Source organism: Thermobia domestica, chromosome 2 (genome assembly GCF_964235325.1).
Source record: "Thermobia domestica chromosome 2, izTheDome1.hap1.1, whole genome shotgun sequence".
Classification (NCBI taxonomy): Eukaryota; Metazoa; Arthropoda; class Insecta; order Zygentoma; family Lepismatidae; genus Thermobia; species Thermobia domestica.
Genome location: NC_137455.1, coordinates 58,276,354 through 58,290,993, shown reverse-complemented (window position 1 = coordinate 58,290,993; position 14,640 = coordinate 58,276,354). Strand labels below are relative to the sequence as shown.

General features: G+C 37.8%; 1 protein-coding gene across 1 annotated transcript in view; it reads right to left on the bottom strand.

Moving 5' to 3' along the window:
- The window catches only part of LOC145672500 (pyrimidodiazepine synthase-like), a 99,965-nt gene extending 92,573 nt beyond the window's left edge, over positions 1-7,392 (bottom strand). Inside the window, exon 1 of the mRNA XM_081741665.1 lies at positions 7,225-7,392. Coding sequence (XP_081597791.1) covers positions 7,225-7,249 — 25 coding nt within the window. The 5' untranslated portion in view covers positions 7,250-7,392. The remainder of the gene's footprint in view (positions 1-7,224) is intronic.
- Positions 7,393-14,640: the final 7,248 nt, after the last annotated feature.

The window sequence follows — 14,640 nt, the reverse complement described above, 5'->3', positions numbered from 1 at the left end:
TCACAAGACTCAACTCACTGATAGGTGTTTTATGAAACCATTTCAAGACACATACAATGATGTTTGTTCACTGTGGATGCGCAAGAATGCTGGAGTAAAGACATCCGAATACGATGTAGCGCATCTTGTTCCAGGGGCACACCAAAAAGTATGTCACATGGACGTAGCTCTCAACCGATTTGCCTTCACCAGAATATATTCACTGAACCCTCAGATATTCACTGACACTGACTATCATTCACGAGTATCTGATCGGCACTTTGTGTGCAAAGGATTGGGCACGTCCATCCTCACCACAACAAACGCCTGGAGATCAGGTGACATGTTCAGGATAAACGGTCTCCCGACATCCTTGATGCAGTCTTTATGGTTCCCCAAATCTCAACAGGACGATTAGCTAGGGATGCTACTATGAGACACATAATGATTTGAAGGACTCTGCACAATAACACGTTAAATCCTTATCATGTTCGTCTGCACCAAAAACTCCGAGAACAAGATTTCCATGACCATCTGGAGTCAATTACTAAGCGACAGGAACCCATGTTTCACCACAACATTCTGTGTACGGATGAGGTGACCTTCAAGATTAATGTAGGTCAACGTACACAACGCTCACTACTAGTCCAGCGAGAATGCTCACTGGGTACGTGAAGTTGACAATCAACATATCTGGAGTCTAAATGTCTGACGTGGTATAGTGGGAGGCCAAATTGGTCCTTATTTCTTCGAAGGTACTTTAACAGAAGTAGGATAGGCTAATTATTTGTCAGATGTTCTTTGTGAGCGCTTGGAAGAGGTCTCATTAGCAACTCGTGAAATAATGTGATTACAAGACGGTTACTCTGCTCATTTTGCAACAGTTGCCGGACAAACTGTTGCTAATTTATTTCTAAACAGGTGGATCGGAAGAGGAGGCCGTTTCCTGGTCAGCTCGTTCTCCGGACCTGACTCCTCTCGATTTTTCTTTTGGGTACGTGTCAAGGAGATGGTTTAGCAAGAGCGTCCTACTACAAGGGAAGACATAATGAACAAGATCTATAATGTCTGCCATGGCCTAAGAGGAAATGAAGTTTTAAGAGCAATCTACAATGTCCCGGTGTGCATTCGAATGTGCATCGCACGTGCTGGACGATCCTTTGAACATTTATTGTGTTTTATTTTTTTTTTTGGGGGGGGGAGTACGATATTTTGGTGAGAATGTTCAGAACTTGCAGTTCATGTTATTTATTTTATTTATTATCTTCAGTTTGTTTATTTCTATTATTCTTGAACAATTGTTTGTGCAATGAGTTCCGAAAAGTGATTTATTAAAATGTTTACATAAGTTAAGAAGACTAAGAGAGTGTCAGTGATTTCGTAAGTTTGATTTTTTTGGAGCGTAGTTATTGGACTTTACACCCAAATTTCTTTCATACGTAGTTTAAAACCAAAGAGCGTTTTTCTCTGTTTCTCTGTTTTAAATTGGTTCAGATTCCGAAATTTAAACTAGTACTGTCCTGTAATATTGTTTTCTTTTGTTGATAAGTAGACGAGATATGCCCTAACGTTTGATACTAAATGCTATAAAGCGTTTTCAACAACTATTTAATAGAACATGTGCTATCTGATATTCTTTTGGAGTCATTACCAACTAAAACTGTTGTTCTTAGTTGTAATTCAACAGCAAATAATACATAGATGTCAAACCGGAAAGTTTAACGGAAAATGTTCCTGTAAAAGTTGTTTCCTTTTCAATAATACTTCCAAATAAATCGAAATTAGTACCACTCTCCATTTAAAATTTTGGAGTTCATTCCCCGCAGAAGTATTCTCGCTACGCCACTGAATATGAAAGAATCACAGTTTGATTCTTCACTTACGATTTGGCATTCATTTGTTTGTTTGTTTGTTTGTTTGTTTGAAGTGTCTACCTGCACTACGAAGTACGAACCTAAAAAAAAAATGCGTGAGACGGGTGGTCTGATAGCAATTCAACAACAAATAACACACATAGATGCCAAACCGTAGAATTTAATGAAAAATGTTTCCTGCAAAATTGCTTGTTTTCAATAATACTTCCAAAGAAATCGAAACTGAAGAAAAATTTCCATATAAATTTTTCGAAGTTGATCCCCCGTGGAAATATTCCCGCTACTCCACTGGATACGGAAGCACTACTATATGATTCTTCACATACGATTTGATAGTTCATTTTTTGTTTGAAGTGTCTACGTGCACTACGAGGCGAGAAAAGTGCCTGGGACGGGTGGTCTGATACTCCTTGTATATAGTAAAAAGCTGGAGGAACAGAATAAAGAGCTCGTCGCTCCATCAGATAAATACATACATATCTGCTACCATAACTAGAGGTGCGTAAGCATCTATACACAGCTTCGCCGGAAGTCTGCTTCATTGTAAGGCTAATTCGACGCCCAAGCAAACGTTGGTACTTCTGCTTGAATGGGCGCAGAAATTGCCTGAAACTGTACGCAAAAAAGCATCTATACTGGACTCCGAAGAGGTACTTGAGTGAATTGTCTCCAGAAGAACGCCACTTTGGGAACAGGCAGAAATACGTCAATTTTGAAGAAAAAAAGTTGACTACGGTGTCATCCTCAATGTCTAGAGACGATATATCCAAAAACAAATTTCTATACTCCAGCCGTTCTACCGGTTGCAAAAAGGATACGTTTTATAACGGTCTCTATATTGGTAGAGGGATTTAAATATATATATATATATATATATATATATATATATATATATATATATATATATATATATATATATATATATATATATATATATATATATATATATATATATATATATAGTGAAACCTCTACTAACGGACACCTCTCATAACGGACATATTTTTTAATCCCCAAACACTGTAATAGGAAAAAACCATGTTGACAAACCTCTCTAAAGCGGACACTCTCTAGTACGGACACGGACAGTCTTTTCTGTCTCTTATAGGTATTATTTACCTCCATATTACGGACCCTTTCTCTAGAAACAAGTTGAAAAGCACAGAAAAAATACATTTTCAGAAATGCATACATGTATCACCAAGGAAGCACTGTAATAACATTTTTCCTCGTCAGCTGGCTGTTCAGAAACTCAGATCAAGCGTCTTTGTTTAACAACACCCTCATATCCTTTGCTTGCATTCCACTCCCACTCAACCTGTTTTAGAATCAAAAGTGATTGACAGTTGCCTGCCATTTGGGATGACACGTCATTCTACTGTTCCGCTGGAATCAAGCAGAAGACATGTTTGGTAATTTTTGTCCGCGTATTTGCATATTGTCTTAGTGCCTCTATTTGTAGACGGAAATCTTTTTAAGTCATTCTGCATCGAATAAGCAATAAGGTGTAAGTTGTTGAGAGCTTTCGAAATGCCACGAGAAGCGCTAATGTTAAAATCGAATTGATTGAATTTTCGAAGAATACTGAGGTATGCGAAGGATAGCTGAAAATTTTTGTATCGGTAAAACACAAGCACCTGAGATAATACAAAACCAAGACAAGTTAATAAAGTTGTGGTGTGGAAATGACAATGAAAATAGTGTCTCATTGCTTTGAACAAAGTTGGTGTGCAAGTGAATGTTTTTATAGAGTGCGGAATAAAAAAAATTCCTGTGTTAGGGTCGATGCTAAAAGCTAAGAATTTGGAGGTAGCATCAGAAATTAATGTTTCAGATTTCAAGGTCTCGAACGAGGGGTTAGAGAAGTTTCGGATTAGACACAAAATTTCTTTCAAAGCGATTTGTGGAGAATCCGCAGATGTCGACATGCCCACAGTCATAGGACGGTTTGATAAATTACCTTCAATAGTTTGTAATTACATATCACCTTATTTACTAATTTACGTAAGAAAATATCGAAACCTCTCTAAGACGGACACCTCTCTATAGCGGACAATTTTTGATTCCCCACGGCTGTCCGCTTTAGAGAGGTTTCACTATATATATATATATATATATATATATATATATATATATATATATATATATATATATATATATATATATATATATATATTGCTGGCGTCTCTGGTGGCCATTGATTGCCACTGCAGTTATTCCTAACTTCCTAAACCAGGGATAGCTATCCTTCTTAAGTAGTTTCCCCAATTGTGAAAATATTCGAGCTCATCGAGAATTGAACCTGAGGCTGCACGCACCTTAACGACTCGACTACACGTTTGTAAGTTTAATATTTTTTAAGAAAATCATTGTATTCTTCAAGCTCTGATTCTTGACTGCCGTAACGGGAAGTGAAAATGCATATATTTATTCATCATAAAGTGCGAAACCCAGAAAAGTGTTAAACGAGGTTTATCGAAGCTTGAATTTCCTACACTGATTCCTTTGCAGACAAGGAAGAAGGAATCCTCCCACGAAGGTCACAGCAAGCCTGATTAACAACTTTTGGTAATGGGGAAGAGGGATCTTCAAAGAAAAGATCTAAGGTTAATTTACATTGAAATATGGTCAATAAAACTTTTTTTTTTTTTTTTTTTTTTTTTTTTTTTTTTTTTTAAGGTATTAGTAGGTTTATCATACGTGAACATTTATGCAGACATGTCCGCATTTTGAGAGTAAAAATTTCGTTTGCATACAGGTTATAGTTAAGGAGCCGTACTTCCCATTTAGGGAAGGACGAGAAACGCCATACTTTCAGGAATTATTCATTGACTATCTAGGATGTTAAAAAGTAGGTAATAGACTGAATTCTTGCCCTTGTACATAGGGTGTTTAGGTAGTGCAACAGTGAGATGTATCCTCGTGCACGGGAGATGAGAAGTAGCTGTTCTTAACTATTACCTGCATACATTTTCCAAACTTAGTGTCACACCGGTTTGTGAAATATCGTCATATTTAAATCATTAAATCTAGGCACACTGTGGTTCTCTCTTATAATGTGTTTGTATAGGGCTACATAGACGACCGCACCATGGGTGCTACTACACTTATATTAACTCCAGTCTCTATTTTTCTTACAATTCATTCGGTTTTGAATATCCAAAATGTTAATTGAATAATTCACATACAGTACATGCACTCATATACATTTACATGTCATCACACATTTCCTTGAATGCATGAATGTTTACAGGTAATACATTTTTACGATCCTTCTTTGACTGTATTCAGTAGGGCCTAAATAAGGCCGTATCCGCTTACATTGATCCACTAACTACAGGACGGGGCGTACGCGTACATAACCAAATTCACGGATTACGCTGGTTAAGCAACAGCCTCCGCTCCTATAATAGTACCAGCAGCGTCGAATCTAGAATATTTATGGCGCTCTGATACATAAATTGTTTTCAGTGAGGATCTTCGTTAAATTTCTCTCTCATAGACGAAGTCTTTCTTCCGCATACAATACTTCAATCTCTAGCTCAAAAAGAATAGGTAATGAAAAAAATTCCTAAGATAAGAATGCGAGAAAACTGAACCCAGAGAAAACCCACGACCACCATGTAATCCAATAAAAGTTCAGACAGTCTAAGATCAAAGCCACGGCCGCTTATTGGAAATAAATGCTCTACAGTGTCGACGCTAGCTTTGCTTTCTTGGGAGGGGGAAAGCGGAGGGCCAGAGTCGTTTGGAGCTTTTTTTTTGTATACTGAAAATAGTATATTACTAGTACCATTACATGTTAGGGGACAAATGATAACGGGAGTGCCCGCCCCCTTATACCCTCTCTGGCGTCGCCACTGCTGCTCTACCACTAATAGCTGTATCTTGAGTTCTGATAAATATGAATATTAGATTGGATTTGAGTTTAGGTGCCCCTTTCAGCAGTAAGGCTATATGAAACTTGCACCTACAACTTAACATATGATCCGAACAACATGGGCTCTCAATGGGAATCGACTTTAGAGGCTGACGTCCCCATTAAACCTGTCAATCGTTGGGAATAGAATCCAGGTCTTCTACCCAAAGGCGCCCACGGAGCTCATTAGGAAAGTTGGGCACTTAATATACGTAGAGCAAGTAATGCACAACCATTAATTTTAAGGGTATGACTTTGATTATACACGTATTGCTGTGCATATGTTGACAAGAAATTGAATAAGACCACTTACACCATTTACACAGATTGTAAACCTCCCCACCTCGTAATATTCGAAACTTTCTTACACCTACACGGTGCTAATCACTGAAATAAAATTATATCTGGTTAATTCTAATTGTGGGGGGCGGGGGCATTCAAACCATGAAGATAATTAAAAACGTAATGTAACCTAACCTAACCTAACCCAAAATGATTTTTGGTCTTCAGGTTAGATGGGACAGATGATTGACCCTTAAGTAGTAGTGCGAGGTGTACACAGACCCACAAACAGGTAAATTTTGTTGCTAGCCAGAAGTCCTGATTAAAAAATATAAAATGTCTCAAAACGAGTACAAAAAATCTAATTTTGGCGAATACTTTTAAAAACATGTCTAGAATTATGCTTACATTGTTTTAATTATTTAAAAAAAATATTGTATAAAAATAATAATTTGGGGATCTATTGGACCCCCGCGCGAGTATTGCTGTCACAAAAAAGGGGCGAGTGAATGACTCGAAAATAACTGGTAGAATGAGGGAGTGGGAGGAAACTGGGGGAAACCCCAGGACACGGCTATCACAAACTCACAGCCTGGGATCCACCTGGGACTCCTAGCACCAGAGACTACTAGTACTAGTGGTACTAGTACTAGTGAGTCATGATACAAATTACTTAAAAAATAATTTTCACTAAAGTTTAAAAAAATAAGAATAAAAAAGTTAAAAGTGGGAAGATGGCTATTTTTAGTTAAATATTTCTGTAGTTATTTTAGTATCGATGAACTGCAAAAATTTCAGTATTTCTAACTTTATGGACACACTGTATATTAACCCAAAAAATACCGTCTGAAATCTAATTAATAGTACTAAAATCATCTTGATTGAAGCAACAATATTAACTATTTCTTTAATAAAATAACCATTCGAAGGGTATGCAATGTTAAATTTCTTACATTTTTTTCCTTCTAAAAAGGTATGGAACATTCAGTTATTCCAATTTGGTTAAAGATAAACTTATATTATTATTCATCAAAAACAACAAAGGTCAAATATTCATCCACCTTTAGAAAATTACATATGAAATAATTATTTAAAAAACGCCGGTTTCACTATGAAGTCAAGTGGTATTTAGCTAACACAACAGAAGAAAAGATTTAAAATATTACTTACCTTTAGCGAGATGTTTCGTACTCATCGTTTTAAATTGACAATTAACTCGATTCTCTAAACAAAAAATTAATCTGACAGATGAGAACAGCAACCGGCAACCACTGATCAAGACGCTCCCACAACTGCGTTCTTTCTGCTCTGCTCTCTGTTGTCTGCCTGGTGAAGCATTTTCTGCTGTCAACCTGCTCCCCTGTTTCGACGACGCAAAGATTGCCAGGCGTACACAAAGAAAAATGCCATTTCTAATAATTGTTAACGAAAATGTATGTTTGTCTTTTCTTGCTTAAAATACGATTCCCAGCTGATAATTCATTGCTATTCCCCATTGTTTCCTGTTTAATATAGGAAATAAATGGCAGAAGGATTTTCTTTTTAAATGTAGTCGTGTAGTTTCAAACTCAAACCAGAAAGATACAGAATCTAGCTTGATACAGGACATGTACACTTCAGCAGGCCCGTATCCACGGAAAGGGGAGCTAGGGGGGCCGTGCCCCCCTAAATTTTTGCGCCCCACTAAAATTTTCACGGTAGGCTTGCAAATGAACTATAATATGGCGATGAACTATAATATTTTTTGGATCGGGCCTCCCCTAACTTCAGCCCCCCCCCCTGCATCTTTGGGCTCCTGATGTAAAGTAAGTTTGTTAGCGGACAACATAGTGACTATGGGTTTCCTTAAAAACTATTTCGTTCGTTTATTCTATGTTAAATGTTCCAGTTCTTCCATCATTAAGCATTTCTATTTATTATCCACATAAACGTGTTTGTGGAGGGAAGAAGCTACCCCATCAAGAAGCAATATTCAAAGAAAAGTTTCGAGTTTCCTCGTGGTAATATGGTTAACGTACGCATCTTTGGCGCGGAATACCCAAGTTCGTTTCACGGCGAGAGCTTACGTTCAGATTGCAAGTTAAGCTGTAGGTGGGTATCTCATATAGGCTCAATGCTGAACGGAACACTAAACTGCAATCAACCAACCTAGGTACTACATAAGTATACAGAAGATTTTTAATTTAATTACTTACGTTTTTATCATTTGCATTTCAAATTTCACTCGTCTCTGAAACAAGACGAAAAATTGCATTTTTAAAATTCGACACAAAATGAGATACATTACAATTCTCGTCTCCTTTCCGAGACGAGACAAAAAATTCACGGCTCTCGTGGACAACTCTGTATTATATCTCAAACAGTTTTAGCGTTACACAATCCATAGCACAGAAACTCTAAATTAATATAGTGATTGCACAAACATAATGAAGAGTATTTATCATCGTTTAAAGATATACAAGTCATTACATAATACACTCTAATAACAAAGATAGTTTAAGTGGCACATCGTATTCTTGAAGGACTTCACGTGACGTAAAAGGATTGTAATAACTTCCAGATTAAATCAAGAAAAAATCAGGGCATAAATTTTGTACATGAATTTCCAAAACGAGACGAGAGAAATTTCGATACGAGACGCAAAAGAATTATTCAAAAATGGATACGAGACGAGACGGAAAAGAATTGTTCAAAAATAGATACGAGACGAGTTGAAAACGAATTGTTCAAAATAGATGTGAGATAAGACGAAAAATGTTCAAAAATAGATAGGAAGAAACGATATTTAAGAAAAAAATAATTGTTCAAAAATAAATACGAGACAAGACAAAAAAGAGTTGTTCAAAAATAGATGCAAGACGAAACAAAAAAGAATTGTTCAAAAACAGATACGAAACAAGATATAAGAAAATGTTCAAAAATAGATATGAGACGAGAAGAAAAAGAATTGTTCCAAAACAGATACGAGACAAAAACAGGATTGTTCAAAAATAGATACGAGACGTGGTGAAAAAGAGTTGTTTAAAAATAGATACGAGACGACACAAAAATGAATTGTTCAAAAATAGATACCTGATAAGATGAAAAAGAATTGTTTAATAGTTGATACAAGACGAGATAAAAAAAATAATTGTTTAGAAGTATATACAAGATGAATCGAAAAAGAATTGTTCGAAAATAGATATGAGACGAAAAAGAATTGTTCAAAAATAAATACTAGACGAGACGAAATCACCTTATTTCTCATCTTGTCTCGTGGCCAACGCTATGAAATATATAAATTCTGCTAATATATCTTAATTACATTCACCTCTTTCACTTCGTATCACGACCCTCAGGTTGAGAAACCCCGAGCTAGAGCAATGTGAAATAAATTCTGATAAAGATGAGTCGTGAAGTGTCAATACATACCACCAGTGTTCTAAAAGGGAGGGAGGCTCTTCCCTTAAGGAATTCGACGTATACACAGAGGTTCCTTGCTATTTCCAACCTAACATCTTATGTTAGATCGCTCTACCATACCAACCGGCATAGCTTAGTATTATTCCTAAATTTCGGAAATATTTTGAAAAATGTAAAAATGGGTTAGACAAACCAGTAATACCGCGATGAGCACATTTTAAAAAGATGAGTGCTCAAATAGCTGTTGCCAAAAAAGTCTTATTGATTTCACGAAAATACTCTTGGCAAATGGAAGCACGGAGACCGTGATTAACTTCTATTTCCGCCATTAAATTCGATAGCACTGTAAAGGGGACCGCGTTAATTACCCTGCTACTATAGGGGAGTCTGTCTGGCGTAGATATAGTGAATGATTACTAAAATCAAAAGTTTTAAAACAATGATTTCTAATCTATTCTTAGATATTGTAATTGTTGTCTGTAGTCTGGCGTGGCATCGTAGTAGGAAAGTTTTATTTGTTTGTTCATTTATATGAACAAACATTGCCCTTCCTCCCTGTTTTCTTTTTTTTTTTTTTTTTCAAACTAGAACGATCTCCACAGTTTTTAGAACTCAAAGGTATGCTATGCAAAGATGTGGCATGCATTATAGAGCAACTCTGTTCCTTTTATTATTATTATTATTATTATTATTATTATTATTATTATTATTATTATTATTATTATTATTATTATTATTATTATTATTATTTTAGAGTAATAAGAATAAAAACGATAAGAGGGAGCAAAAAACTGTTTTCTTTTCATACGAAATCAGTGTTTCAAAAATAGGATCGATCTCCCTGCTGAAATCGGAAATGGTAGTTTTCACCATTTCCGATTTCAATATTGGATTTCCATAGAGCAGGCGTGCACTCAGAAATTCTAGTTGGGTGTTGTCCAAGCTTTGAGTAGGGGATCCAGTAATACAAGCAACTACATCTATGTAGTATTGAATGAGCATTATTCTGCATTCGAAAAGGCGGTAAGTAATTGTAAAATACTTCCATTGACATTTTGAAAAGAAAGAAAAAAAGTGATAGAACTGTATTGCTTTCATAAGCGAAAGAGTACAGATGAAAGGCAAGATCAAATGTTTATGCTACATCAATCATTTTAACCCTACCCTGTTAAACCCCCGCAGGGGCGGATCCAGGATGGGCTTCTGGGGGGCAGTGGGTTGTAATACTGCTACTGAGATCTACTTTTAAGAGTTTCAAACTCTCTCTCTATATATATATATAAAATAAAAAAGTTTCCTCTTCTGGGGGTCGATCACCCTGATCGCCCCCCCCCTCCTGGATCCGCCATTGAACATCCGTTCATGTTACCCTGTTAAACAAGTATAGTTTTATTGAGAAAGTACAAATGTATGTTAACTTTGGAAGTTTTTTGGGGAGAGTCCAGATCCGGTGGACCCGCCGTGAATGAGCCCCTGCAATAGAGTAAAAACGGCAAGAAATACCAAAAAATGGTTTGTAATATGTATGATTCAATCTCCCAAGAATATAGACTTCCACGTCGTCTTTAAAGCATTCCATAAAACCACAAGTTATATACTAAACAATTGTTAGATCCCCCAACATCTCACAGACCCATCATAGATTCTCACCCTCTGAGACGAAATCCACTTCTTATCTTACTCATAACCACGGGACGTAAAACTTAAAGATTTCATTTTATTTTATTTTACTCATTTCGATCGAAAGATTTAGGATTTTATGTTTTCTGAGCTGTCGGCATCTATGGTCATGTTATTCCGTCATGTTTGAGGAATGACGTCTCTCGGTGAACACACTAGCCAACGAAAAGGAAGGAAGAAAGGATTGGGGAAGGAAGGAAGCGGGCTGGAATCTCTATGTTAGGTAAGATCCCGGTATTTCCGTGGTGTGAATGAGGAAAAACCAGGAAAATCTCATTCAGGATGCACGACCTGACAAAGATTTTTACACTTTTTCGGCTGAGTCTCTTCACCAGGAATCGAATCCGGGTTCCTTCGAGCGAAAGAGTAACTTACTTTAATATTACCTACTGTTTGAAAAAGTGTATCCTTATTATAAGAAGGAAAAAAGTCTCAGATTGTGAGTACTGCTAATTCCTAAAAGTTAACGCTTCTGTCACGCACGCTGTCTATACCCAGGCAACACGTACGTGTACGACACATGTGCACTATCCACGCATAAGCCGTACATTTGCACATGTGCATTTGTGTGGATGATGAACACATACATAACCCGTGCATAAGCCGTACACGTGAATTTGCGTGGATGAAGCACACATACATAACCCGTGTATGTGCACGTGTGCATTTACATGGGTTATGCACAGGTACATAACCAGTGACTAAGTCGTGCATGTGAACATGTGCATTTGCATGGATAAAGTACACATTTACATAACCCGTGCCTAAGCCGTTACATACACATGTGCATTTGCGTGGATGAAGCACAAGTACAGAACCCGTGCTTAAAGCCGCTATGTGCACATGTGCATTTGCATGGATGAAGTACACATTTATATAACCCGTGCTGTAGTCGTTATATACACATATGCATTTGTGTGGATGCAGCGCACGTACGTAACCCGTGCTTAAGCCGTTATGTACACATGTGCATTTGCGTGGATGCAGCGCACGTACAGAACCCGTACTTAAGCCGTTATGTGCACATGTGCATTTGCATGGATGAAGCACACACTTATATAAAACGTGCTTAAGCCGTTATGTTTACATGTGCATTTGCATGGATACAGCGCACGTACGTAACCCATGCTTGAGCCGTTATGTGCACATGTGCATTTGCATGGATGAAGCACACATTTATATAACCCGTGCTGTAGCCGTTATGTATACATGTGCTATTGCGTGGATGCAGCGCAGGTACATAACCCATGCTTGAGCCGTGCATGTGCACATGTGCATTTGCGTGGATGAAGCACATTTAAATTACCGGTGCTTAAGCCGTTGTGTGCACATGGGTATTTGCACGGCTACTGCACGTGTGTATGAGACGTCCATAATACCGTGCAAGTGTATACTTTTACTTTCATTCTTTTACTCTCATTCTCATCAACAGAAAGTAACCTCCATTTTTAGTAGGTGTCGTTTTTCCTCCAGGCGGTGTTATAGAGACTTTTCGACGAATAACAGCTGAATGATTGTAAAAACTCCATAACGTCCACTGAGCTAGGATACAAGATAAACAGGTGGCAGCATTGTACTGATGTAACTACAGTCAGGCAGTTCATAGGTTTACAAAATTATTTTCATGACCGATTAAAGCAGAATATGTTGCGTTATTTGTTACTTGGCAAACATGTCAAAGATACTACCTAAAGCTTTGCTCGTTGCAAATAATAAACTCCAAACCTAAATTCTCACTGACAATTATTAGTTACTTGTTATATACTTTGAAGGAGATGTCTTTGCAGTCATCGTTCACATATTACAGACCTCACCAGTGATATAGCAGAACCGGCCACATGTGACGATTTATACCAGACTGTAGATCGCATTACATCCGCAATCCAGGAAGCCAGCAACTTGTATATTCCAACAACGAAATCTGTTCCATATCAGCCTAAACTTCCGCCACACTATCTCTCCATGATCAAACGTTCACGTCAGCTCTATCGAGAATATCTCCACACTCGCAACCCAGAAGCACTCCGACATCACAAACAACTTCAACGTACAGTACACAATTACATCAAAGCATATAAACTCCGGTGCTGGGTAAAGACATGCAACACCCTGTCTGAAACATCGCATCCTACTAAATTCTGGTCCCGCTTCAATGCGCTTTGTGGAAAATTCTCTAGTACACCCTACCCCATTTTATTGGATGATACACCTGTTAGTACCGATAGCGATAAAGCAAATGCCTTTGCAGATCACCTACAAGTTATCTTCACACCGCCATTTGAGAAAACGCCTCACCCTGCAGACAGACTCAGTACTTCATCACCAGAACTACAACCCAATCCTACTCATGTTTTACCTCCTAATACTGCTGTTTCCGCCCCAATCACCACTCACGAAATCTCTCAAGTTCTCAATAATAAACGAAATACTGCACCTGGCTTAGATAACGTGACGTATCGCCATATCAAGGAATGCCCTATTTCACTATTACTACTTCTTGCGAATATCTATACATTCATATTGCGAACTGGCTTCTTTCCTTTAGCTTGGAAAACATCTAAGACCCTAATGTTTCCCAAACCACATAAGCCTCCTCAGGATGTTGCGTCTTATAGGCCTATACAACTTACATCCACATTCAGTAAGATCTTGGAACGTATCCTAGTTAAACGATTACATATTTTCATTTCAGATCACGGCCTACTTCCAGTCACACAAGCAGGTTTCCGTCCAGCTTTCTCTATAAATGATCAACTACTTCGACTCACAACGCTCATTACTCAACACTATAATTCAGCAAATCCTTCCTGTTTAGTTTTATTTGACTTGGAGAAAGCATTCGATAAAGTCTGGCACCATGGGCTCATATACAAACTTCTGCAATTTCAGCTCCCTATCTCCTACATTCGCCTCATTTACCATTTCATCACGAATCGTATCACCTATATCTCAGTACGAGGCAGTTTGTCACATCCGATCTTTCTGTTCTCTGGAGTACCATAAGGGTTAGCCTTGTCTCCTTTACTATACCTTCTATATGTAGCAGATATGCCCCGACTGCCAGATCAGGTCCATCTCTTCCAATATGCGGATGATACGGCCCTTCTCGCACTTGGAACAAGTATCCAGCAGCTCAACATTAAGTTACAGACTGCTATTAATCACTTTCACACTTGGTGCACTCTTTGGCGGCTTACTATCAACGCAGCTAAAACCCAAGCCATCATATTCCTACCACCCAAAAGAACTTCCAAAGTCCGCAGAAATCCACGCAATCTCTCTCTGCACGTTGATGGGGTGCCTATTCAAATCAGTAATACTGTCACATATCTGGGAATTACCTATGATCACCACCTTACTTGGTCCCAACACCTGAAAGTCATTACTACAAAAGCCTATAATAGACTCAATCTATTGAAACGATTGACTGGTACCACCTGGGGCCTTAAAGCACACACCATCCTAAATACCTACAAGGTATTTTTACGACCTGTCCTTACTTAT